We start from the raw sequence: 24,447 nt of genomic DNA on the forward strand, positions 1-24,447 counted from the left end.
CTGTCTCTTGTGAAGAAGCTATTTGCTAATTTTCCACCATTCTTGTCATTATCTATAACATGGGTAGTGGGTAAAGATATCATTCTACTTTAAGAACTTTTTTTAAAGCACAGAAAAAGTAACTACATGTAAGGCCACACAGCAAACCAGTGGATGGACAGAGCTAGCGATGAGAACTTCCATTTGGAAAGCTGGACTCGTATCTTATCAATCTGGCAACTGTATCTCAGTGTGTGATGACTCTTACTAAGTATTCGAAATATTTCAGCATATTTGTGTGTGTGACAGCTCTACCACCCTTGCCAAACTTTAGAAGTAGAGAGAATCGACTCAACGCAGAGAATACGTAAAAACTAAAGAGCAACAACGCTAGGAAGCAGACAGAGCATACAGTTAGCAGAATCTATCTGGAATCTTGCCCATCTGTCCGACGTCTAAGATGCTATTATTTCCCGTTATGCATTTCTCCATCGTGTTCTTCACAAAGGCTTACACCACCTCTTCTCCATGGGCACATGTGCTTAAACGGTTGGCATTTCTTCTGAACCAAGCAACGATAAAGCAATTACCAAAAACCAGCACTATATTGCCAGAAAGGCAAGTCATAAAAGAAATGGAATCTTTTCAATCTACACTTCTCAAGAAGCTAAAAAATACTAGTTTTTAATCACTTAGAGTCTAGACTATTAAAGCAATCAAACCATTTTCCCGTTGATAAATGATGCAAAGCCAAAGTAAGGAATTTAAAAATGATGCAAAACAGAAGTTGAAAAATTACATTCAAAGACTCAAAGCGAGTGACATTTTGTCCTCTACTTGGGGCAAAAAGCTCCTTGATGGCAGAAATGAAGATCCGGAGACAGCACTCCCGGGAAAAGGACTGCAAACGTGAGCCTGGCCGATGGTGTAAGGCACTACCTTCACTCCAGCCCACACCTGGGCTGCCCTGCATGCAAGTAACGGGGGGCAGGGGGAGGAAGAACACAGACACACTCAGCTTCTCAGGTCCTCTTTGCTGGTTTGGCGGTTAACTGCTTTTCTCTTTCAAATTCCTTCTCCCGTTGCTGCTCCCTTTCCAACTCTTCTTTTTGCCTCTTCTGTTGCAGTTTAAGCGCTCTTTTCTATGTCAAAAAAAATTTTAAACCAAGAGAACAATCAAAGCTTATCTGTTATGGCCTAATTTAAAAGTAGCAGTGCTTTGACTTGAGGTAATCCATAGGCGTTACTGAGTTTCATATTTAACTTTTAAGCCTGTTCTGGGTAATTTAAGGTCCCCCTCAACACACACACAAAATTTAATTTCTTACTCCAAACTCTTACTGACTGAGAACTGCTGTGACAATGAAAATATGAGCTCCTCAGCCCAGCTATTAGTAGAAAAGCCCAGAGTGGGGTTCAAAAGAGTATGTTTTAAAGGAAAACAATGTACCATGAATTATGTTATTGCATACGGGTACATAAGAAGTCAGAAAATGAATACTTGAAAAAACAATTAAACCTCCACTTCTATAAAGAATGTGAAACAATTTTCAACTCACTTTTAACTTCGATGTCTTTTCATGAAGCATCAGCATCTCTTTTCTTATATTCACCAACTTGGCATGATAGTGTTTAGCTTCAGTGAACTAAATATGGAAAAGGAAATGAAAAGTCAAGTTCAAATAGGCCAAAGTTTTTTTAAAAGGGGGAAAAAAAATAGACTGAAAGAGTAAGATGGATGAATAATAAATTACTGTTCACTCTGCCTAAATTGGCCACATTTTTTAAAGCCTTAATCATCTCCACATTTTCATTCCAAAATTCAAATTTTATTTAAGCCTTTAGTAGGTATTTGATAACACTTGATTCAGTTCAAACTGATAAAAAAAAAAGTTACTAAACATAAAATAGACATTTATATTGTGTACAGGTAACACTGTGCTTTAAAAACATGCAATATAATCCTAAACTTTTAGTAAGACTATCCAATAATGCTATGAGTTTCATTTGAGAAAAAGTACAACACTCTACTGTCTTCACAAAGGAGAACAGGACAACTGAAGTGAAGTGTCCGCCCATCAGGAAAAACCAAGCTGTGGTCAGAGAATCCTGGGAGGGCTGTGGACAAATCTGGTCATGTTCCTGGGGCTTCTAAAGCGAGACCAAGCAGAACAACCTCTGTAAGGACACTTGTCTTCCCAAGCCATGGTATGTATAGACTTTTCCATCTCAGCCAGGGATGGGAGAGAAAGAAAAAAGCACCTCATTCTCAGGAGCCAAGGTTAACAGACAGAGACCAGGTAATAAGAGAGGAGTGTCAGTAGAGAAATTAGCAGCCTTCATGTATCTACAAGAAAAGTCTTAGTCTGATGAGCTCTAGAGCTTCCAGACCCTCTCCCTCTCTCTCTGGGCCTCAGAGTTTTCAGTTCCTGAATGATAATCGAACCACTTGGGCTGAGAGAGGAAAAAACAGGAAGACAGTTTCTGCCCCTTCAGACTGAAGCAACACTATTACATCTGCTTGGTTCATTCATTTATCATTCATTCACTCAGCAAATATTCGTTCTGCTGCAATATGAACTCAGTGGGGAAGACACAAGTAGGTCAGTGTAGCCTTGTCCACTTCCTTCACAAGTCAGAAAACTTTGCATTTACTACCCCAGGCTTCTGCCTAATGCAAGAGAAAACAGACTTGTTTTTGATTATGATAAAGGGAAAAATTAATGAGCCACATTTGTCCAACAGAAAGCTCATTTTTTGACATTCATATAAAAGTCTACAAAATCATGCAAACCAAGCTACTGCTTCACGTTGAGGTGAAGAGAAAGGTAGCCACAAGTTCCTTATTTTTGTCAATTCCCTGTTTCTTAAAATAAAGAGTAGCAGTTCCTCTCATCAAAAAACTATAAAGCTTCTGATGAAACTCAACTACTATCATATATACTGAAAGATATAAAGTGTCTATAAAGGATCCCCAAAGAGTCCATTTCAGTATTAATTTGTGATGGCATTATGAATGGGCCATACAATTAAACAAAATGCTGGTTTTAAAAAAGCCATGTAATTGATTAGGAAAGATGCACTTTCCTTAAGGGAAAACAGTACCCCAAAAGTTCCTTACTTTTAGTTCCCTTTTAGAAGTCTTTAACTATGAGCACATCTATTCCAGACTGTCACAAATAAGTTCCTTTTCCTACTATAGGCTCAACATCTGAAAGATAACAAGTCAAGACAACAGAAGTTCTAGTAAAGTAAATCAAGGTTTCCCATTAAAGGACAAATTCTAAAATTTAAAAATTAGAGAAAATGGGTGCCTGGGTGACTCAGTCAGTTAAGTGTCCGGCTCCTGGTTTTGGCTCAGGTCGTGATCTCACAGTTGTGGGTTCAAGCCTTGCATTGGGCTCCGTGCTGCTGGTGCAGAGCCTGCTTGGGATTCTCTCCCCCCACCCCCCACCTCAAAATAAATAAATAAACTTTTTAAAAAATGTTAAAAAAAAATTTAGAGGAAAAGATCCTAAACATACCTAACTACAACGTCGCACAGGAAAAACCTAATTATTTCTAAGCCAAGATGTCATTAAGCTATGTCAACTCACATCATACTTACCAAAGCATTAATATCCAACATAGAATGGCATTCTTTAAATTTTGAAATCTCTTGTTCCAGTGTGTCTAGTAATACAACTTGGTTCTGTCTGAAACAAAAGCACATAGCCAAAATAAACCATACATACTGTTAAGTGCTGGTTCATTAAAAAGGAATCACATTTAGGACGCCCGGGTGGCTCAGTCGGTTAAGCGTCCAACTTCGGCTCAGGTCATGATCTCACAGTTTGTGAGTTCGAGCCCCACGTTGTGCTCTGTGCTGACAGCGCGGAGCCTGGAGCCTGCTTCCAGTTCTATGTCTCCCTCTCTCTTTGCCCCTCCCCTGCCCCTGCTCACACTGTCTCTCTCTCTCTCTCTCTCTCTCTCTCTCAAAAATAAATAAACATTAAAAAAACTTTTTTTAAAGAGGAATCACATTTCATCTTGGTTAATGTCAAAAGTAAAAATTCAGTTGAGGGGCGCCTGGGTGGCTCAGTCGGTTAAGCATCCGTCTTCAGCTCAGGTCACGATCTTGCGGTCCATGAGTTCGAGCCCCACGTCGGGCTCTGGGCTGATGGCTCAGAGCCTGGAGCCTGCTTGATTCTGTGCCTCCCTCGGCAGCAGCGAGCTTGAGCTTGAACTCCTGAAACGTGACATCGTGACCTGAACTGAAGTCTGATGCTCAACCGTCTGAGCCACCCAGGTGCTCTGGGGAGCCATGACTTTTTAGATTAGAGTTGGGGAAAATGCAGTATCAAGTTATACTAAATCAGAAGAGGGTAGTAAGAAGATGAAAAAACAGGACCAGAAATCACAAGATGCCCCACCAATAACCAGTTGTATAATCTTGGAAATTTATTTTCCTGGGCCTAAATTTCATTATTTATAAAGTGGGAAGCTCACACCAGAAATTAACTTCTAAGGTTCCTCATGAAAATTCTGATTCAGATCCTTTTATTGAGGAATAGAAGCCAACTTTCCTGACGTCCCTCTCCGGATCAACCAATGCCAGGCTCACGGGATCAGAAACACTGAGGGGCCACTGAATTAAACATAAAAAAATTTTTTTAAGGTTTATTTATTTATTTTGAGAGAGATAGAGTGCACATGTGTGCACAAGCTGGAGAGGGACAGAAAGAGAGAGAGAGAGAGAGAGAGAGAGAGAGAGAGAGAATCCCAAGCAGCTCCATGCTGTCAGCGCAGAGCCCGACGCAGGGACTCGATCTCACAAACTGCGAGATCATGACCTGAGCTGACATCATGATGCTTAACTGACTGAGCCACCCAGGCGCCTCTAAACATTTTAAAGAATACTACAGGCAAAGCAAAATATGACATGATTTGCTTGTGAAGCTATGCTAAACAGAGAACAATGATGAAAAAAATAGCAATGTAGAGAATGAAAAGCAGTTACAACATCTCCACCATCCAGCAGTAAGTTTGGCAAATCCCACAGGTCACAAGTTTGTCCCTTCAGCTCTGACTAGAGACCACAGAAAGTGAAATATAGAACAAATAAGAAGAACCCAGCAAGTCAATGATCCCACGTAAACAGGAAAGCAATGACACTGTTACAACTAGAAAACAGTAAAGAACAATCAATGAAACCAAAAGTTGGTTCTTCAAAAGATCAATAAAATGGATAAACCTCTGGCCAGGCTCACAAAGAAAAAGAGAGAGGACACAAATTACTAACATGACTTATAGAAGAGAAACCATCACTGACTCCATGGACATTAAAGGGACCATAAAAGAATACCTCCAACAACTCTGTCCACAAATTGATATCTCAGATGGAAATGACTAATTCCTTGAAAGACACAAACTTCCAAAACTCACACAAGGAGACACAGATCATCTAAGTAGGTCTACATTTGTTAAAGGAATTCAGTCAGTAAGTAATAACCTTCCAGAAATGAAAATGCCAGGACCAGATGGCTTCACACTTAATTTCTGCCAAATATTTAAGGAAGGAATTACACAAATTCTCCACAATAGTTTCCAGCAAAGCCAAGGCAGAGGGAGCACTTCCTAACTCATTCTATGAGGCCAACATTACGTGAAAACCAAAACCAGATAAAGATATTACAAGAAAGGAAAACCGTAGATCAGTATCTTTTTTAAAGTAGGCTCTACATACAACACAGAACTCAAAGCAGGGCCTGAACTCACCACCCTGAGATAAAGACCTGAGCTGAGATCAAGAGTCAGACACTTAACTGACTGAGCCACCCAAGCATCTATAGACCAGTATCTTTTATGAACAGAGATGGAAAAATCCTCCACAAAATATTAACAAAACAAATCCAACAATATATAAAAAGAATTATACACCACAATCAAATGAGATTTATTCCAAGTATTCAAAGCCGATTCAACATTTGAAAATCAATCAGTGTGATCCAGCATATCAACCGACTAAAGAAGAAAAATCATTTGGTACTATTATATGATGCAGAAAAGACATCTGACAAAGTCCAACACCCATTCATGATTAAAAACTCTCAACAAACTAGAGAGAGGAACTTCCTCAACTTGATAAAGAACATTAAAAAAAACTACAGCTAACATCACACTTGTAAGAAACTAGACGCTTTCCCTTTATGATCAGGAGTAAGGAGAGGATGTCTGCTCCCTATTCCTATTCAACATCGTACTGGAAGCTCTAGCTAATGTAATGAGACAAGAAAAGGAAATAAAATGTATACAGACTGGAAAGGAAGAAATAAAACTGTCTTTGTTCACAGATGATTGCCCATGTGGAAAATCCCAAAGAATCAACAAAATACGTGAGTATAGCAAGGTTTCAGGAGGATATCAGGTTAATGTATAAAAGTCAGCAGTGAATAATTAGAAAAATTAGAAAAATCAATACCTCATATGAAATACTTTGATATAAATCTAACAAAATATGTACAGGAGCTATAAGCAAAAACTATAAAACTCCAATGAAATAAATTTTAAAAGATCCAAGCAACAGATATTGCAAGTACATGGAATAAGAAACTCAATATTGTTATCCTCCCAATTCTTCCCAACTTGATCTATGGAATCTATGCAATCTCAATTTAAACCACACCAAGTTATTTTGGAGATATCAACAAACTGATTCTAAAATTCACATAGAAAGGCAAAGACCAAGAATAGCCAAAACACAATGAATAAGAACAAAGCTGGAAGACTTACGCTACCCAATTTCAAGATTTACTGCAAAACTACAGAAATCAAAACAGCATGATATCGGTAAAACAGACACATAAATGCAACAGTATAGAAAGCTCTTAAATAGATCCACACAAATACAGTCAACTCTTTGACAAAAGCACAAAGATAATGCAGTGGATTCAGGCTAGTCTTTTCAACAAATGCGAGCGAACAACTGGACATTGACGTGCAAAGAAATTAACCTAAACAAAGACCTTACAATTTCATAAGAATTAACTCAAAATGGACCATAGGTCTAAATATAAAAAGTAAAACTCTAAAACATCTAGAAGAAAACACAGGAGAAAATCTTAGGTGACCTTGATTCAGTGATGAATTTTTACATGAAATATCAACATCATGATCCATGAAAGAAAAATTAAGTGGCTCAGTCTGGTTAAGTGTCTGACTCTTGATTTAGGCTCAGGTCATGATCTCATGGTTTGTGGGATCAAGCCCCACATCAGGCTCTGAGCTAACAGCACAGAGCCTGCTTGGGATATTCTCTCTCTCTCTCTCTCTCTCTCTCTCTCTCTCTCTCAAAAGAAATAAACAAACATTAAAAAAACAAAACAAAACTTTAAGAGGCACCTGGGAGGTCCAGTTGGGTAAGTGTCCAACTTTGGCTCAGGTCATGATCTCACAGTTCTTGAGTTCGAGCCGCATCATCGGCATGACGGCTGTCAGCCTGTCAGCGCAGAGCCCCTTTCAGATCCTATACCCCTCGCTCTGCCCCTCCCCCACTACTGCTCTCTCAAAAATAAACAAACATAAAAAAAAAAAAAAACTTTAAAAAAATTGGTAAGTCAGACTTTTAAAATTAAAAATTCTGCTCTGTAAAAGACACTCTTACAAGTACGAAGACAAGCCACATGCTTGGAGAAAATATTTGTAAGACATATAAAGGATTTGTATCAAAGAATACAAAGAACACTTAAAACTCAACAGTAAGAAAATAAATAACCCAAGGCACCTGGGTGGGTCAGTCAGTTAAGCATTTGACTTCGGGTCAGGTCATGGCTCAGGTCATGGTCTCATGATTCATGAGTTTGAGTCCTGAGTCAGGCTCTGCGCTGACAGCCAGGGCCTGCTTCTGATCCTCTGTCTCCCTGTCTCTGCCCCTCCCCAACTCACATGTACATGCACATCCTCTCTCTCTCTCTCTCAAAAAATAAATAAACATTTTTAAAAAAGAAAATAAACAACCCAGTTAAAAAATAGGCAAAAGAGGGGCGGCTGGGTGGCTCAGTCAGTTAAGTGTCCGACTCTTGATTTCGGCTCAGGTCGTGATCTCAGTTTGTGATATCGAGCCCAGTATCAGACTCCATGCTGACATTGCAAAGCCTGCTTAGGATTCTTTCTCTTCCTCTCTCTCTCTGCCCCTCCCCACCTCAAAATAAATAAATAAACTTAAAAAAAAAACAAAAAACAGGCAAAAAATCTGAATAAACATTTATTATATAAGCATGAATTTGCCTGATCTTTGTCCCAGGTTCCTGGCACGTCTGTTCTAAGACTTCTGTAATTTCTCAAATGATAGAAGTATCTTCATTAGTCATGAACCCCTCTTCAAGCACACCAGAGTTTATGCTAATGAGGTGACATATGGTGGGCGCCTAGAGCTTCAGGATGGGGGCTCCTCATGCCAGAGAGATCAATCATGTGGTCACAGGGTTGGGGCTTTGAGCCACGTGATATCAGTCCATTCTCCAGAGAAGAGAGGTTGTAGGAGGGAGGCTGGAGAGTGAGTTCAATTACATAGCCAATGATTCAATCAGTTGTGCTCACAGAGTGAAGCAGCAATCAAAACTTTAAACACTGAGGCTCAGTAGAGCTTCCTGGTTGGTAAACACATCGATGTGCCAAGAGGGTAAATGCCCTAATTTCACTAGAAGAAGCCACAGAAGCTCTGGGGTGGATATACTCCCACACCTTCCCCTATGTGTCTCTTCATTTGGCTGGTCCTGATCTGTATTCTTTATAATAAAATGGTAATTAGGGGCGCCTGCGTGGCTCAGTCAGTTGAGTGTACAACTCTCAATTTTGGCTCAAGTCATGACCCCATGGTCATAGGATTGAGCCCTGCATTGGGCTCTGCACTGAGTGTGGAGCCTACTTAAGATTCTCTCTCTCTTTCCCTCTGCCCCTCTCCCTGCTTGCACTCCCTCTCTCTCTCTCTCTCTCTCTCTCTAAAAAAAGTAATAATAAAACAGTAATTATAAGTACAGTGTTTTCATGATCCATAAGTCTAGACACTCTAGAAAAAGGTTCCACAGAATATTTAGCTTCAGTATCAGGTAGAAATGACTCACGTTCCTTTCCCTTAAAGTTTTGTATCATCTGTAGTAAATGTGCTGGAAGTGACCAGGAAGTATCAATGCAGTATCTGGGGGATGATCCTCTGAGAAAAAAACTATTTCCTTGGACAGTCCAAGTGTGGCTTATCTCAAAAGGAACGCCACTAAGGCTACTTACGATTGTACCTTGCCAGAGACTTTTAGGGCCTAAATCCCAGACTCCCTCTTTTCTTTCTTTCCAGGGGTTCTTAAAATGACAAATACATGTAAAAGAACATTCATAACCTTTCTTATATATAAAGTTAGTTTTGTTCCCGGTCTTCCCATTACTAGCTACAAAGTAAAGTTAACTTGTATCTACCACAACCTTCTCCTTCACCTCTGTGGGCCTGTTTCTGTAACTTACAGTGGCTTAATGAAAATTAAACTGTTTGACAACAGTCAGGATGCTTCACTCCATCCAGTACTCTTTCCCCTAAATCTTTATCAGCAGTGGGATTTGTAGACAGGGATGAAAGAGGCAGCTGCTTGCAAACACCTTCTTCCTTTCTCTGAAATGTGACTTTCCTTAATACTAAAGAGGTATAATAACTGCTTACTCATCATATTCCATTACTAATTCTACCACTACCTGTGTAATCTTTTTCGGTTTACTTAACATTTCTGAACCTCGGTTTCCTCAACTGTAAACAGGAATAATATTAATACTTCAAAAGCAGGTGTCAGGATCGAGATATGGTATATAAAGTGCCAGGCAAGTAGAACATATAGCAATAAACAGTAGCTGATGTTACTATCATTGTCGTCGTCTAGGTGCCTCAGAAGATAAGAGGGGTTATTTAAAACACTAAATCTTAGGGGCACCTGGGTGGTTCAGCCGGCTAAGCTTCTGACTTCGGCTCAGGTCATGATCTCAGTTTGTGAGTTCGAGGCCTGTGTCGGGCTCTAGAGCCTGCTCTGGATTCTGTGTCTCCCTCTCTCCTCTGCTCCTCCCCTGCTCGGGCTCTGTCTCTCTATCTCTCTCAAAAATAAACATTAAAAAAAATTTTTTTTAATAAAAATAATTAATTAATTAAATAAAACACTAAATTTTAGGGGCACCTGGGTGGCTCAGCCGGTTAAGCATCCAGCTGCGGCTCAGGTCATGATCTCACAGCTTGTGAGTTCGAGCCCCGCGTCGGGCTCTGTGCTGACAGCTCAGAGCCTGGAGCCTGCTTCAGATTCTGGGTCTCCCTCTCTCTGTGCCCCTCCCCTGCTCACACTCTGTGTCTGTCTCTCAATAATAAATAAACGTTAAAAAAATTTTTTTTTAATAAAAAAAATAAACCACTACATTTTAGCCAATGTCATCAGTTAAACTCTGCAATTAAACTGTGGTTCCCAGCTTCCTTCCCAACAAAACATATCCAGATATCTTTGGCTTGCAGAGTTTCTTACCACCCTTCAGTTGATCATACTTTTACTTCATTCAAACTCCCCTACAAAATCTTTATGACTTTTTTGCCACATGAATTGGCCGGCTTTAAAATACAAGGCATACCACACATTTGGGATAAAAAAATCTCATCAGAACCAGCAGAAAACCAAGGGTGCTGCCAACGCCCTGATTACAGTAGTGTGCCACACATAGCAGAACACAGTTCCACTTACATACTCATTTATCACCTCCAAATCCAAGGATTATAACATTACTTACTGATATTTACAGAATGGACATCGTGGGTGATTGTTTCCCTCCTTTTGCACTAATACAGGCCTTTAAGGTAACGTTTCAAAGGGTAGGTCTTACAGCAGCAGCAGCTCACAGGCCAGTTTATGGCTGACCGCCACAGAAAGAAATGATAGGCCAGCTTGGGCAACCATGCGAGGTCCTACCCAAGAGGAAGCAGAAGTTCGGTCCACTGTTTCCGAGTGGGAGCTGATAAAGTTAGTGTGTGGTTTTGCATACTGATCCTCCTCTACGAGTTCCGTTCTTCCTTATCCTGTTCTTCTCTTGGTGTATCCTCCAATCCTTTATTTAGCTGGTAGACCACCAGAAAAGAAATGGGTCCTCCCCAAAAAAGACACTTAAACATTTTTGGCAACTCATGTGAACCAGCGACTGAAAACAAATCTGACTCCCATGGCAATTTTGCAACACTTCCAACAGGCAATATTCTCATAAAATGATGGTAAAACACCAAAACTAATCAAAGAGTCTAGACAAGATACAGGGGTGGCTTTTTCTTTTTTCTTTTTTTTTTTCTTTCCTTTTGAGAGAGAGAGGACACAAGTGAGTGTGAGGCAGAGAGAGAGAGGGAGAGAGAGAATCCCACAAGGAGGAGAAAGAGAGGGAGACAGAGAGACAGGAGAGGGGCTCACTTAAAGCAGAGCTCGTGTTCACCCAAAGCAGGGATCGTGCTCACCCAAAGCAGGGCTGAAGCTCACCTGATGTGGGACTCGAATTCACAAACCTGTGAGATCATGACCTGAGCCAAAGTCAGATACTTAACTGACTGAGCCACCCAAGCACCCAGGGGTACTTCTTATAAGAGACCACACACTCTAGAAGTATTCATTTCACCTTTTACATTTAGGTTACTAAGTATTCCTTCACTCCCATTTGCTACCGCTAAAGATAGAAATACTCAACTGTATTCAATATTGCAAAATATTATACCTTAATAGAGCATACACATATACATATACATACATATACATATACACTTATACATATACATAGAGTAAACTATAACTATGCCAAAGGGGAAATGAGTGCAACCATGGTTTTTGTTAGCTCACGTGAGTTCCTGAAGAGCTTGTTTTGATCTCTGCAGGTCTGGCAGGTAGTGAGAAAGCAATCCTTCTGCCAGCTGCTCCACAGCTTTGTCTTCTACAGCCAAGTCCTCTAGTAACCCTTCATCTGGAGAAGTGTCACTTAAACCTGTCCCCAAAAGAAAATCAAACGTAGGAGTCTTTTAAATGGACACAGGGGTAAAAGAAGTAATAGTGAGGGAGGGGGCTGACAGTGAGGTTCAGAGCACACACACACAGGACACTACAGGCATCCTTCCTTCCCTTTCTTTTATTTATTTTGAGAGAGAGAGGGAGAGGGAGAAAGAGAGAGAGAGAGAATGTACACACAAGTGGGAGAGGGCCAGAGAGAAAGGGAGAGAGAATCCCAAGCAGGCTCCGTGTGGTCATCTTGGAACCCAAAACGAGGCTCAATATCACAAACCATGAGATCATAACCTGAGCCGAAATCGAGAATCAGACACTTAACTGATGGAGCCACCCAGGCACCCCCTTCCTTTTCTTTTAGCTTTACCTTCTGAGTGTCCTCTAATAAACAGGATATGTGCATTCAAAAAAATGTTTTTAAGCTACTAGTATAAGGTAAAGTCTGGATTAAAAGAACATTAACATATGCAAAACATATTCTATATGTTTATGTATTTTTCAGGGCAAGAGATGTATAGTTTTCAGTGGATTATTAAGAGTCTGAGGCCTAAAAGTAGGAAAAAGTCACTGAATGAAAGCAATAAATCCTTCCTTTCAAAAGCATGCAGAAATTCTATATACATTCATATAAATGCAATGCCTAAAAAAATTTCTTTTTCAATTCAATGTAAGTAAAAATGTGGGTCAATATTTACTTTTCATAAAGCTTGATATACTATTTATATGTAAAAGGGAAGCTGTTTTATCATTGTTAGAAGATTTTCAAAGGATTTCTCTTCTCTGGAGACTCAGCACCTTAATTTACCATAGAAAATAGTATATAATAATTGCATGTAAATCTAGACGTGTGCCAGGAACTACGCCTCACGCTTTTCCTTTGAATAATAACAGTGTAAGCAGTCAGGCACTCAAAAACATCTAAAATGGGGGCGCCTGACTGGCTCAGTCAATGGAGCATGCAACTCTTTATCTCAGAGTTGTGAGATAAACATGAGCCCCACGTTGAGCGGAGAGATTACTTAAAAATAAAACCTGTACAAAAGATGTCTAAAATGAATAACCATCAATCACTACTCCTACAAGAAAAGTACAAAACTATTTCTAAACATGGTTCAGTGAGTGGTTTTTAAGATTTTAGAATCACTGGCTTAAAATGAGGGAAAAAAGGGTGCCTGGGTGGCTTAGTCGGTTGAATGTCTGATTTCAGCTCAGGTCATGAACTCACGGTTCATGGGTTCAGGCCCTGCGTGGGGCTCTGTGCTGACAGCTCAGAGCCTGGAGCCTGCTTCAGATTCTGTGTCTCCCTCTCTCTCTGCCGCTCCTCCATTCATGCTCTGTCTCTCTCTCTCAAAAATAAACAGTAAAAAAAAATTTTTTTAATGACATAAGGAAGTCAGATGGTCACATTACTAAAATTGTACTCTAAGAGCATTTTTAAACATTAAATTCTGAAACATCTCCATTTAATCATAATCTGGTAATACTCAGTAACATCAAATTAGATCATTATGTAAAATACATTTATCATGCCACATTCCTTATAGCTCACTTCCAAGTATAGTTTTTACCACAGATTTACAATTTAGCAAGATGGAGGAAAGCAGCATGCTGTCATATTCAAAGTAAGTTGTTTTTTTTTTTAAATTTTTTTTTCAACGTTTTTATTTATTTTTGGGACAGAGAGAGACAGAGCATGAACGGGGGAGGGGCAGAGAGAGAGGGAGACACAGAATCGGAAACAGGCTCCAGGCTCTGAGCCATCAGCCTAGAGCCTTACGCGGGGCTCGAACTCACGGACCGCGAGATCGTGACCTGGCTGAAGTCGGACGCTTAACCGACTGCGCCACCCAGGCGCCCCCAAAGTAAGTTTTTATAGATAAAAAAAGTAGTATGGTTTTTATTTTGATTTTGAGAAATACATGAACAAATTTTGGAATTCTCTAAATCACAAGGCAATGTTCAAATGGATAAGAGGTAACTAGAAACTGAAGCACTCCACAAATGAAACAAAAATTTAACAGGAAAAAGCAGAGTATTTGCAAATATTGCCATTCATGTACCATAAGATGGGAAGTGAATAAAGAATATCTGAAAATTAATGCCATTGCTTAAGGCTTGATTACAGTAACGGTGCAAACAACAGCAACTCTCTTTAAGGAAATACAGAAAACAAGTATTACAGATAAACAGAAACACCCAAATAAGGATATCTCAACTTTAAGAACAATAGCTACTATGTCTCCCTTACAATATATAAACATTTAACTCACAGTCCTCCTCCTACTCTACCCCAATATTCTGGTTAATAATTGGAAGAGTCTGACTTACTCACATCTCTACATACATTAAGTTACTAAGTTCAAGGTACTTTACTGTGGGAGATTAAAAGAAAGGGTCCTTACCCTACTCATACAAGAAACATTAGTTGCACACCTGTACTCCCTACTAGTTTCCAAGGTTACAAGAATAAATTAAGCAAGTCCCCCTCCCCCTGTACAAAGAGCTTGATACAGGGGAATCATAATGATAATATATGAGAAGGGGCATTAGAGAAACAGAAACTGTTATGGAAACTCAGAGGGAAACATAAAAAAAAGGAGGCATCTGGGTTCAGTCAGTTGAGCGTCTGACTTTTCAGTTCAGGGTCATGATCTCATGATCTCACGGTTCGTGAATTTGAGCACCATCTTGGGCTATCTTCTGTCTATGGTCGGCAGGGAGCCTGCTTTGCTCCAGATCCTCTGTCCCCCTCTTTCTCTCTGCCCCTCCCCCATGCTCTCTCTCAAAATGAATAAACATTTTTTTTAAAGTATTACTCATTGCAAAAGCTTAAAACACAGAAGGGGGAGGTATAGGCTAATAGTAAAAATACTCTTTCTCAGCATACACTGGCTGGCTCAGCTGGTAGAGAGTATGTGACTTTTGATCTCAGGGTTACGAGTTTGAGCCCCACATTTGGTGCAGATTACTTAAAAATAAATAAAATCTTTAAAAAAAATACTCTTTCTAACTCCCTTAATGCAGACACTCTGTAGTTTCCAATATAGCCTTCAAAAAAATTATCACTGCATACCTATGCAGAAGTCCTGTTTTAATCATAAATATTACTCATATTGTTCTGCAACTCTTAAATATACACCTTAGATATCTTTCCATATGAGCATATATGCATCTACTACATTCTTTTTAACAGAATAGAATTCTACTATATTTTGTTTAACTAGTTCCCTGCTATGGACTGAATGTGTCCCCCCTACATTATTTTGTAGCCCCAACCTCCAACATAAAGGTAGCTGGAGGTGGGACCTTTGGGAAGTAATTCAGTTTAGATGAGGTCATGAAGGTGGTGCCCCATGATGGGGTTGTATCCTTAAAAGATAAAGAGAAACCAAACTCTCTCCCTCTACCATGTGAGGTATCGGCAAGGCGAGAAGGCAGCTGTCTGCAAGATCAGAAGAGGACTCTTACCAGGAACCTAACTGGTCAGCACACAGATCCTGGACTTCATAGAACTCCAGAACTTTGAGGAATAAATGTCTGTTGTTTAAGCCACCCGGTCTGTGGTACTTAGTTGCAGCAGCCCATGGAGACTAAGATACCTAAGGACAGGTATTTAGGTTATTTTCACTTTTTGCTATTTCAAACAATGTTGCCAGGAGTTTCCTTGCTTGTCTTTGCGTATCTATGTCAATGTTTGTGTAGGATAAATTCTTAGAAGTTGAATCACGGGACAGAGTTTATGCATTTCTTAAACAGACACTGCAAAACTGCCTTCCTAAGAGATGGCACCAATTTACACTCCCAGAACAATCTTTGAAGGCCACTATTTCCAAATGGGTAAGAATTCTAAAAGAAGGAATAAGATATAGGTTAAAAAAAAAAAAAAAAAGGCAGCATAAGGAAAGGTGGGACTATAGGATTGCTCTGGAAAGACAAGGTAGTTTGGGAGGGTCTGGAGCATAGGGCATACGCAAAAGTGAGCTACAAGACCATCTGGCCAGCCTATGAGGATCCCTGAGTGTCAAGCTAAGGGGTTTGCCCTTTTGCTTAGGAAGTAGTAAGGAGCCATTTTAAGGTTTCCCAGAAAGAAAATGACATGACTGGAGCTTTATCTTGGGGCAGTGATATGACAACAGTGGGATACGTGCAATGGAAGAGTAAGAGACTGGGGGTGGATAGCCTTACAACTGCTCTTGGAAGAGTAAAACTAGAGAGGAGATGGAAATTGCATAGTGGAATCCCCTAGACTAAAATAGAAATAGGAGGCAAGTGAGAAGAAAATCAAGAGTTACCGTCAAAGTTTCAACTGAGGGTGAGTTGGTACTAATGGAATCAGACATCTACTTTTATTCATGCACATGCCGTATGTGAGGCTGGTGCAAAACAACCATGGCAAAGTATCCAGCAAGCGAACGGAAAGGCAAGCGGAGAAGGACCCAAGCTGCACATACACAAGGAAGTCAGCTTATGCAAGTTTAAAGAGGAGGCGATCACTGAGGAAAAGCATGACCAAGAAAGGGCTGAAAGCACTATTTTTAAGTAACCCCTATATTCCTAGAACAGGAGGTAGAAACGACACATCGAAAGCCCTGTAGCCTTTCTTATGTGGGGTTCCTCATCTGAACCAGAGGACACAGAAACTGTTTTCATGCCCTGTCTTCTCAATTCTCCCGAGATGGTAAACAGTACCATTCAGGATGCCTAGCAAGTCAATTCATTGCATGCAATGGATGTCTTAGGGTATTAGGGCTTAAATCTCTCTTGGAATTCGGGTTGAGAAAACCGCTGGAGGAATGACAGTAAGTAAAACATTTCATGAGTGAGTAGTCAATAATACTTGAGTACATCAATTCTCTGAATTACAAACCGATCAACTTTCTGACAAATTCATCTTCAACCACTAACAATGCTGGAGTCAACACAGAATGACCTCACCATCAATCGCCACCCAAACACTGCCTCCCCTCCAAACTTCGTTTCCCACTCATTCAGCTGGGCACCGGGGCCGGCGCGGTTCCCCACTTCCGCACGGGGGCCAGAGCCTCGGGACCAAGCTGCTCCCTCCCGCGGAGCGGCCGGGCTCCTGGCCGCCCGCCCCGCCCAGTAGCACGTACCCGGCGTCGGCTCCCCGGCCCCCAGGCCGTGGGGTGGCCCTGCCAGGACCCCGTCCGGGGACGTCGGCCCAGGAACACTCATGTCCTTCCCGCTGGGAACAGGGAAGGGGCGGTTGTGCAAACGGTCAGAGGCAGTAAGGGGGCAACCCACGCGTCCAGCGCCCAGCCGGACAGAAGCGGCTGCCGCACCCGGAAATGACGGAAGCGGAAGACGGTGTGACCGCCGGTCCACCGCCTCCTTTCTTGCCTCCGCCGCCACCTTCACCTTCCGCCTCCACCTTCACCTTCCGCCTCCACCTTCCGCCTCCACCTTCCACCTCCCGGACTACTACCCCCTAGCGCTCCTGGGACTCGCGCCGACGTCATGGAAGGGTGGAGGGCGTGGCGTCAGTAGAGTTAGCTGTGCGGGACTTCCTGCGACCGATTGTCCGGGAGAGGGTGGAGAGGGCGCTCCCTGGTGGGTTGCGATTGTGTTGAGTGTGACCAGGCAGAGTTGGGCTTTGTTCACCGAAGCGAGGCACAGCTTTTCAGTTTCTTGTTCATATTAAGGAAACACCTTAAAAACAAGGACTGCGTGCTTTCCCTTCGGTTTGGACTATTAATTAAAATATATATATATATATATATATATATATATATACACACACACACATATATATGTGTGTGTGTGTGTGTGTACATATATATATATATATATATATATATATATATATATATATATGTCCGTGTTTAGCTTTTTGAGCTTCAGCCTTACTGGGGATTTGCCAGGATTCCAGTCTCCCCTTGTGGATTGTAGGTGAATGATTTTAAGGCCTGGGTTGCAGTATCTACTGGACAAATTCAGCCCCATTACCGGAAACTGCCCATGCAGCGATCCTGTGGGAGGTTGTCATGATTTTGATGAAAAACTTAGAAATGGGCAGATGCAGGGGCGCCTGGGTGGCTCAGTCGTTAAGAGTTGGACTTCTGTTCCGGTCGATCTCACCGGTCCTGAGTTCAAGCCTGTGTCAGCTGTGCTGACAGCTCAGAGCCTGGAGCCTGCTTCAGATTCAGTGTCTGGGTGTCTCTGTACCCCTCCCCTGCTTGTGCGCTCGCTCGCTCTCTCTCTCTCTCTCTCTCAAAAATAAATAACCATTAAAAAAAATGTTTAAAGAAATGGGCAGATGCGGCTTCAGACCAAATAAAAACAACATCAGTTATTCCCTCCCTTAGACGCTCTCACCTTGAGTGGAATAATGGCTTCCTAATGTTGCACTCCAAAATTGCCTGTTCATTGTATTACAGGGCAGCCAAAGCTGTCTTCAAAACAATGAGGATTTATGGCAAGCCTCAGAAACATGAACCTGTTCTTCATTGCCCTGTATCAGTGCATTCACACCCTTTTGGCTTCTTTCCTTTAAAGATTAGCTAGCTCCTTACTATCTGTGGTAAGCAGAATAATGCACCCCCCGCCCAAAAAAAAGATGTCCAGGGTCTTAACCCCCAGAACCTGTGAAGATGTTAAACTTCACCCACAATTAAGGTTGCTAGTCACTTGACTCTAAAATAGATTATCCTGGATTAAGTGGGCCAAGTTCAATCAATCAAATGCCTTCAAAACTGGAAAAGGGAGGCAGAAGAGGAGAGTAGAGAGGGAGATGTGACTATGAAGAATGGTTAGAAAGGCTTTGAGAATACAGGAAGAGAACCACTGGCCAGGTGTGTGGTGACCTCTAGAAGCTAGAAAAAACAAGTAAGTGGATTCACCCTTAGAGCTTCTAGAATGAAACTTAGCCCTGCTGACATCTTAATTTTATCCCAATGAGACCTGTGTTAAGACTTCTGACCTATAGAACTATAAGAAAATAAATTTAGAATGTTTGTGGTAATTTGTTACCACGGCAATAAAGTAATGCACTACCCTTCAAACATCCTTTGTTGCATCCCAACATACTGCTAAAACTATGCCCTTTAATGTCTACAGTATTCTTACTCATGCTTCAGAATATTCTATTCTTTTCAAAGTCCTACTCCTCTTCCAAGGCTTGACCAAAATAATACCTTTAATTTAAAATGATTCACAATCCCACCTACCCTTTCACCTTTCAGAAATTGTAGTAATAAACTTTCTCAACTACAAAGCATCCTCCTGCTGTTTAGCACTTAATCCATTCTTGTATTAGTTATTTCCCTTGACTTCCTTTATTCGATTTTAAACTCCAGACAGAAACTCTTATTCACAGAGAACCATAATGGGTTCTCAATAAATATTTGACGAATGAATGAAGTATTGATTCTCCAGAGCCAAATTCCAAATACCTATAATCTCCAAAGTCTGAATCACGCAGGATGGCCTTTTACAAGCTGCCTGGTAACCCGAGTTATTTGTTAGTATTATCCCAACTAGATATCAAAGCTTTTTAGAATAGATCTGTGTCCTATGTGTTGTCGGTAACCTCTTTACCTCTTATGGCAAATGCACAGTATTAAACATATTACTTGGATTTCAAAATACTGGTTATTTGAATTTAATAGGATGAAATTAGACTGTCACACCCTGCCTATTTTTATCATCTTGTCCTCTCTTCTATTTTGCTTTCAGCAAAAATTCATAAATAAAATAATAAAGGAAATCATTAAAAAAGAGGTAAAAATTCTTGTTCCTGTCTACCAAGAATTTATATTCTACCACTTACATGTAGCAGAATTAGAGAACATGACAGTATAAAATGATAAATTATGTGGAACAGACCTAGAGGATTGTAAAAGGTGTAATGATGTAATATTAGTTTCCTGTTGAGCTATAACAAATCACCACAAACTTGGTAGCTTAAAACAACACAAATTCATTATCTGACAGTTCTGGAGGTCAGAAGTCAAAAATCAGTCTCAGTGGGCCAAAATCAAGGTGTTGACAGGACTGGTTACTCTGGAGGCTCTGAAGAAGGAATCTGTTTCCTTGCCTTTTGCAGCTTCTAGAGACAGCCCACATTACTTGACTCCTGGCCCCATATCCCATTGCCTTTTCTCCCTCTATTACCATTGTAGCATCACCTTCTCTCCTACTCTGATCCTCTGGGGTCCCTCTTACAAGAACCCTTGTGCTTACATTAATCCCACCTGCATAACCCAGGATCATTTCTCCATCTCAAGGTCCTTAATTTAACCCACATCTGCCAAGTACTTTTTGCCATGTAAGGTAACATTCACAGATTCTGGGGAATTGAAAGTGGACATGTTTAGGGGCAGGGGCCATTATTCAGCCAACCACAATTGCACAATTGGGAAGTAACTGGAGAAAATTTTTAAAAACTTAATAGAGGAAATGAACTTAAGCCAAACCTTGGAGGTCAGGTCAAATGTAATATGCAGAGAAAAAATAGTAAAGCCTTCCAACGGGGTGGGGGGGGGGGCGGACAACACACACCACCACAAGTAGCAAAACAATACTTCAGACTCAAGGACCTCAAAATGGTGCCTTTTGGGGAGACAAAACCAACACAGATTCAACAGTTAAAAGGTGTTCTATAGTCTTTTCGGCCAAAACAACTTAAGAAGACAAAAGATAACACAAAGTATAGTCACATAGCTCTGAAGAAGTTAGTCCAAAGAAACGATGTCCAGAAAGAGTTAAACACTGAATTTACTCATAGGGAAAGGAAAATAAGTCTACTGGTCCTTGAAACCAAAAAGAGAAGGAGCAAGTATAATGTAATAAATATGCCAAAACCATTTATTCACCTCAATTTTGTGGTTTACCTTAAATTTCCCTATATCCTTTATTTGTGCTAACTGAAAATGAGTAGGTATGTAGGAGGGGCTTTAAGTAAGGGGAAAAAATGTTAATACATGAAGATTTTCTCTTCCTTTTATTGATCAGGATATCCTACATTTAGAATGTGCTAAGATTTGATAAATCTACTCCCAGTTTGACCTACTTCTCTCACAGGATTTGCTTCACCCTTCCCCTTTATTTTTTTCCATCCTTTTCCAAAAACAGAAGAAAGAATGGGGAGGAGGGGACAAAAGATTTGAGTGAAAAAGATGTAGGAACCAGGGCCTGCAGAGAAAAGGGATGGAAAAGGGGAAGATAAACAGGAGAAAGACATTACAGCCCACGACCTTAAGCTTCTAGTGCATTAAAGTGTTGTGAATTTTGGGGTGCCTGGATGGCTCAGTCAGTTGAGCGTCTGGCTTCGGCTCAGGTCATGATCTCATGGTTTGTGAGTTCGAGCTCTGCATCGGGCTCTGTGCTGATAGCTCAGAACCTGGAGCCTGTTTCAGATTCTGTGTCTCCCTCTCTCTCTGGTCCTCCCCTGCTTGTGCTCTGTCTCTCTCTCAAAAATAAACATAAAAAAAAATTTTTTTAAAGTGTTGCGAATTTGAACACATTTATATAGGGTATGTGCTCACAAAATAATAAAAAAGAAAAAAACGGGGTGGGGAACAGCTGGGTGGCTCAGTCAGTTAAGCATCTGACTTCAGCTCAGGTCACAATCTCACAGTCATGAGTTTAAGGCCTCCATTGGGCTCTCTGTGGTCAGGACAAAGCCTGTTTTGGATCCCCTGTCCCCCTCTCTGCCCCTTCCCCACTTGTCCTCTAAATAAGTAATCAAACAAACTTTAAAAAAGGAAAGAAGGGGGGCACCTGGATGGCTCAGTTGGTAGAGCATGCAACTCTCGATCTCAGGGTTGTGAGTTCAAGCCCATGTTGGGTGTGGAGATTACTTAAAAATAAACAAAATCTTTTAGAAAAATTAAAAAAGGAAGAAAGAACTGAAGCTAGGAAATCAGAGAAGTTGGGGTACTAAGAGAAAACAGTCTACCATTTTACCTATGGTTAACCAGTCTAAAAGGATTGCTCAAGCAATTTTAACCACTTTTCTCTAATACATTTACATGAAAAATATTCTTTCACATTTGCAAACTGCTAAAATAATTCCATTCAATGCAATGCTCCTGCACTTTCCATCATTCTGTGAGAATTAATAAAGGATAACTTCACTACAGTAGAGTCAGGAGGCTAGAAAGGGAAACAGTATCACAGTACCACTCAATTACAGGAAAAATTACCAATTATAGACCCCAACAGAATCTTCAACAGGCAGAATCATCTTACACCCCCCAACAGAGAAAGATGTACATTGCATCTCCTAGAAGAACTCAACCACCCTCGCAATTCAGCCAGTGTGAAACTCATCACACACTGAACTTTTGCTTTCCTTCAATGGACTTTCATTCAAAACAACCCCATCCAACTTCTTTCTTCTTCTCATAAGATAACATTATTCTCCCTCATTGGATTTACCTATGGTCTTGCTGAAGCTTATATGCCTTGAATTGCAATTCTTTGTCATTCCTACATAAACCCATTTTTGTTGGTAAAATAACTGACAGTTTTATTTTTAAGGTTAACAATTCCTTCCTTGTGCTATGTAGAAAAAAAAACATATTTTGGGGTGCCTAACTGGCTCAGTCAGTTAAGCATCCGACTCTTGATTTCGGCTCAGGTCATAATCTCACAGTCTTTGAACCTGCTTAAGATTCTCTCTGTCCCTCTCCTCAGACCCTCCCCTGCTCACACACACACATGCTGTCTCTCAAAAAAATCAAAACATATTTTCACATGGATTATTTCACCAACACATTCTCTCTCTTTTTAAGATTTTACTTTTTCAAGTAATCTCTACACCCAACATGGGGCTCGAACTTACAACCCTGAGATCAAGAGTCGCATGCTCTACTGACTAAGGCAGCCAGGCACCCCTCACATTTTCTTAACCTTGCCACCAAAAGGTTTGTAAAATATATGCAGAGTTCAAAGCAGTGGCTTTTGAAATTTTTTAAATAGACCACTTTTTATTTTTATTATTTTTTAAGGTTTTATTTTTAAGTAATCTCTGCACCCACCGTGGGGCTCGAATTCACAACCCTAAGATCAAGAGTTGCACACTCCACCAACAGAGCCAGCCAGGTACCCCTAGACTATTTTTAGAGCAATTTTAGGTTCATAGCAAAATTAAGAGTAGAGAGGGGGCATCTGGGTGGCTCAGTCAATTAAGCATCTGACTTTACTCAGGTCATGATCTCATGGTTCATGAATTCAAGCCCCACATTGGGCTCTGTGCTGACAGCTCAGAGCCTGGAGCCTGCTTCAGATTCTGTGTCTCCCTCTCTCTCTGTCCCTCCCATGCTTGCACTCCGTCTGTCTCTCTCTCTCTCTCTCTCTCAAAAATAAATAAACATTTAAAAAAATGAATCTCAGGGCACCTGGGTGGCTCAGTTGGTTAGGCTTCTGACTTTGGCCTAGGTCATGATTTTGTCCTTCCTGAGTTGGAGCCCCGCATGGGGCTCTGTGCTGACACTCAGAACCTGGAGCCAGATTCAGGTTCTGTGTCTCCCTCTCTCTCTCTCTGCCCCTCCCCTGCTTGCTGTCTCTCTCAAAAGTAAAAATAGACATTAAAAAAAATGAATCTCGTTTAAAAAAAATTAAGAGTGTAGAGATTTCTTATGTCCCTCTTACCCACCCCCCCAATAGTTTTCATTAAGGCTTACTCTTCATGTTGCATGTTCTATGGGAGCGCACAAATTACAATGACCTGTATCCTTCACTATTAGTATCATACCGAGTTAGTTTAACTGCCCTAAAAATCCTCTGTGCACTGCCTGTTCATCCATCCCCCTAGTCCCTGGCAATCACTGATCTTTTCACTCCATGGTTTGCTTTTTTCAGAATGTTCATATATTTGGAATCATACAGTGTGTAGCATTTTCAGATTGGCTTTTTTCACTCAGTAATATGCATTTAAGGTTCTTCCATGCCTTTTTGTGGCTTGGTGACTCATTTCTTTTTGGCAGAGAGGAATATTCCATCGTCTAGTTGTGTTGTGAAAAACCAACCACTGTGCTTTGGAGCCAAAATATAATGCGAAGGCAGAGTTTGGGATAAAGAGGAACAATAGCTTTATTTCTTTGCCGGGCAAAGGAGGCTACAGCAGGCTATGGCCTTCAAAACCTGCAAGCCCTCCTAGAGAAAGGGGCTGAGGTTTTTAGAGGAAAATACAGGATCTAGCTGGTTTTGACAGGAACCATTATTTACCTACTCCTACCCTCCTTTGTCAGGTCTTTAGGGGTCATGGTACCTGGTTCCTGAAACAAAAAACTAAGAGGAGGAGCAGAAGTTTGCAGAAAAGAGGAAACAGAGTACTCTAAAATCTAGCTTTGCTGAAGTATTAGGGCAGCCATTTTGATTTTTGTTCAACTTTATGCTTTTAAACAGTTAAAGATGTACCACAGTTTATTGATGAAGGACATCTTGGTTTGTTTCTAAGTTTTGGCAATTATGAATA

At 40.8% G+C, this 24,447-nt stretch overlaps 1 protein-coding gene across 2 annotated transcripts in view; it reads right to left on the minus strand.

Moving 5' to 3' along the window:
* Positions 1-236: 236 nt before the first annotated feature.
* BLOC1S6 (biogenesis of lysosomal organelles complex 1 subunit 6) overlaps positions 237-24,447 on the minus strand; it is a 127,652-nt gene continuing 103,441 nt past the window's right edge. The window contains exons 1-5 of one of the 2 annotated variants that reach the window (XM_027067175.2): positions 17,120-17,356; positions 11,847-11,988; positions 3,587-3,674; positions 1,539-1,625; positions 237-1,121 (exon numbers count right to left, since the gene is read on the minus strand). In XM_027067175.2, coding sequence (XP_026922976.1) covers positions 1,002-1,121; positions 1,539-1,625; positions 3,587-3,674; positions 11,847-11,988; positions 17,120-17,201 — 519 coding nt within the window. In that variant the 5' untranslated portion in view covers positions 17,202-17,356 and the 3' untranslated portion in view covers positions 237-1,001. Of the gene's footprint in view, positions 1,122-1,538; positions 1,626-3,586; positions 3,675-11,846; positions 11,989-17,119; positions 17,357-24,447 lie in introns of those variants that run through there. The other variant, XM_053224058.1, reaches the window with a different exon arrangement.

Source organism: Acinonyx jubatus, chromosome B3 (assembly GCF_027475565.1).
Source record: "Acinonyx jubatus isolate Ajub_Pintada_27869175 chromosome B3, VMU_Ajub_asm_v1.0, whole genome shotgun sequence".
In the NCBI taxonomy this organism is placed as follows: domain Eukaryota; kingdom Metazoa; phylum Chordata; class Mammalia; order Carnivora; family Felidae; genus Acinonyx; species Acinonyx jubatus.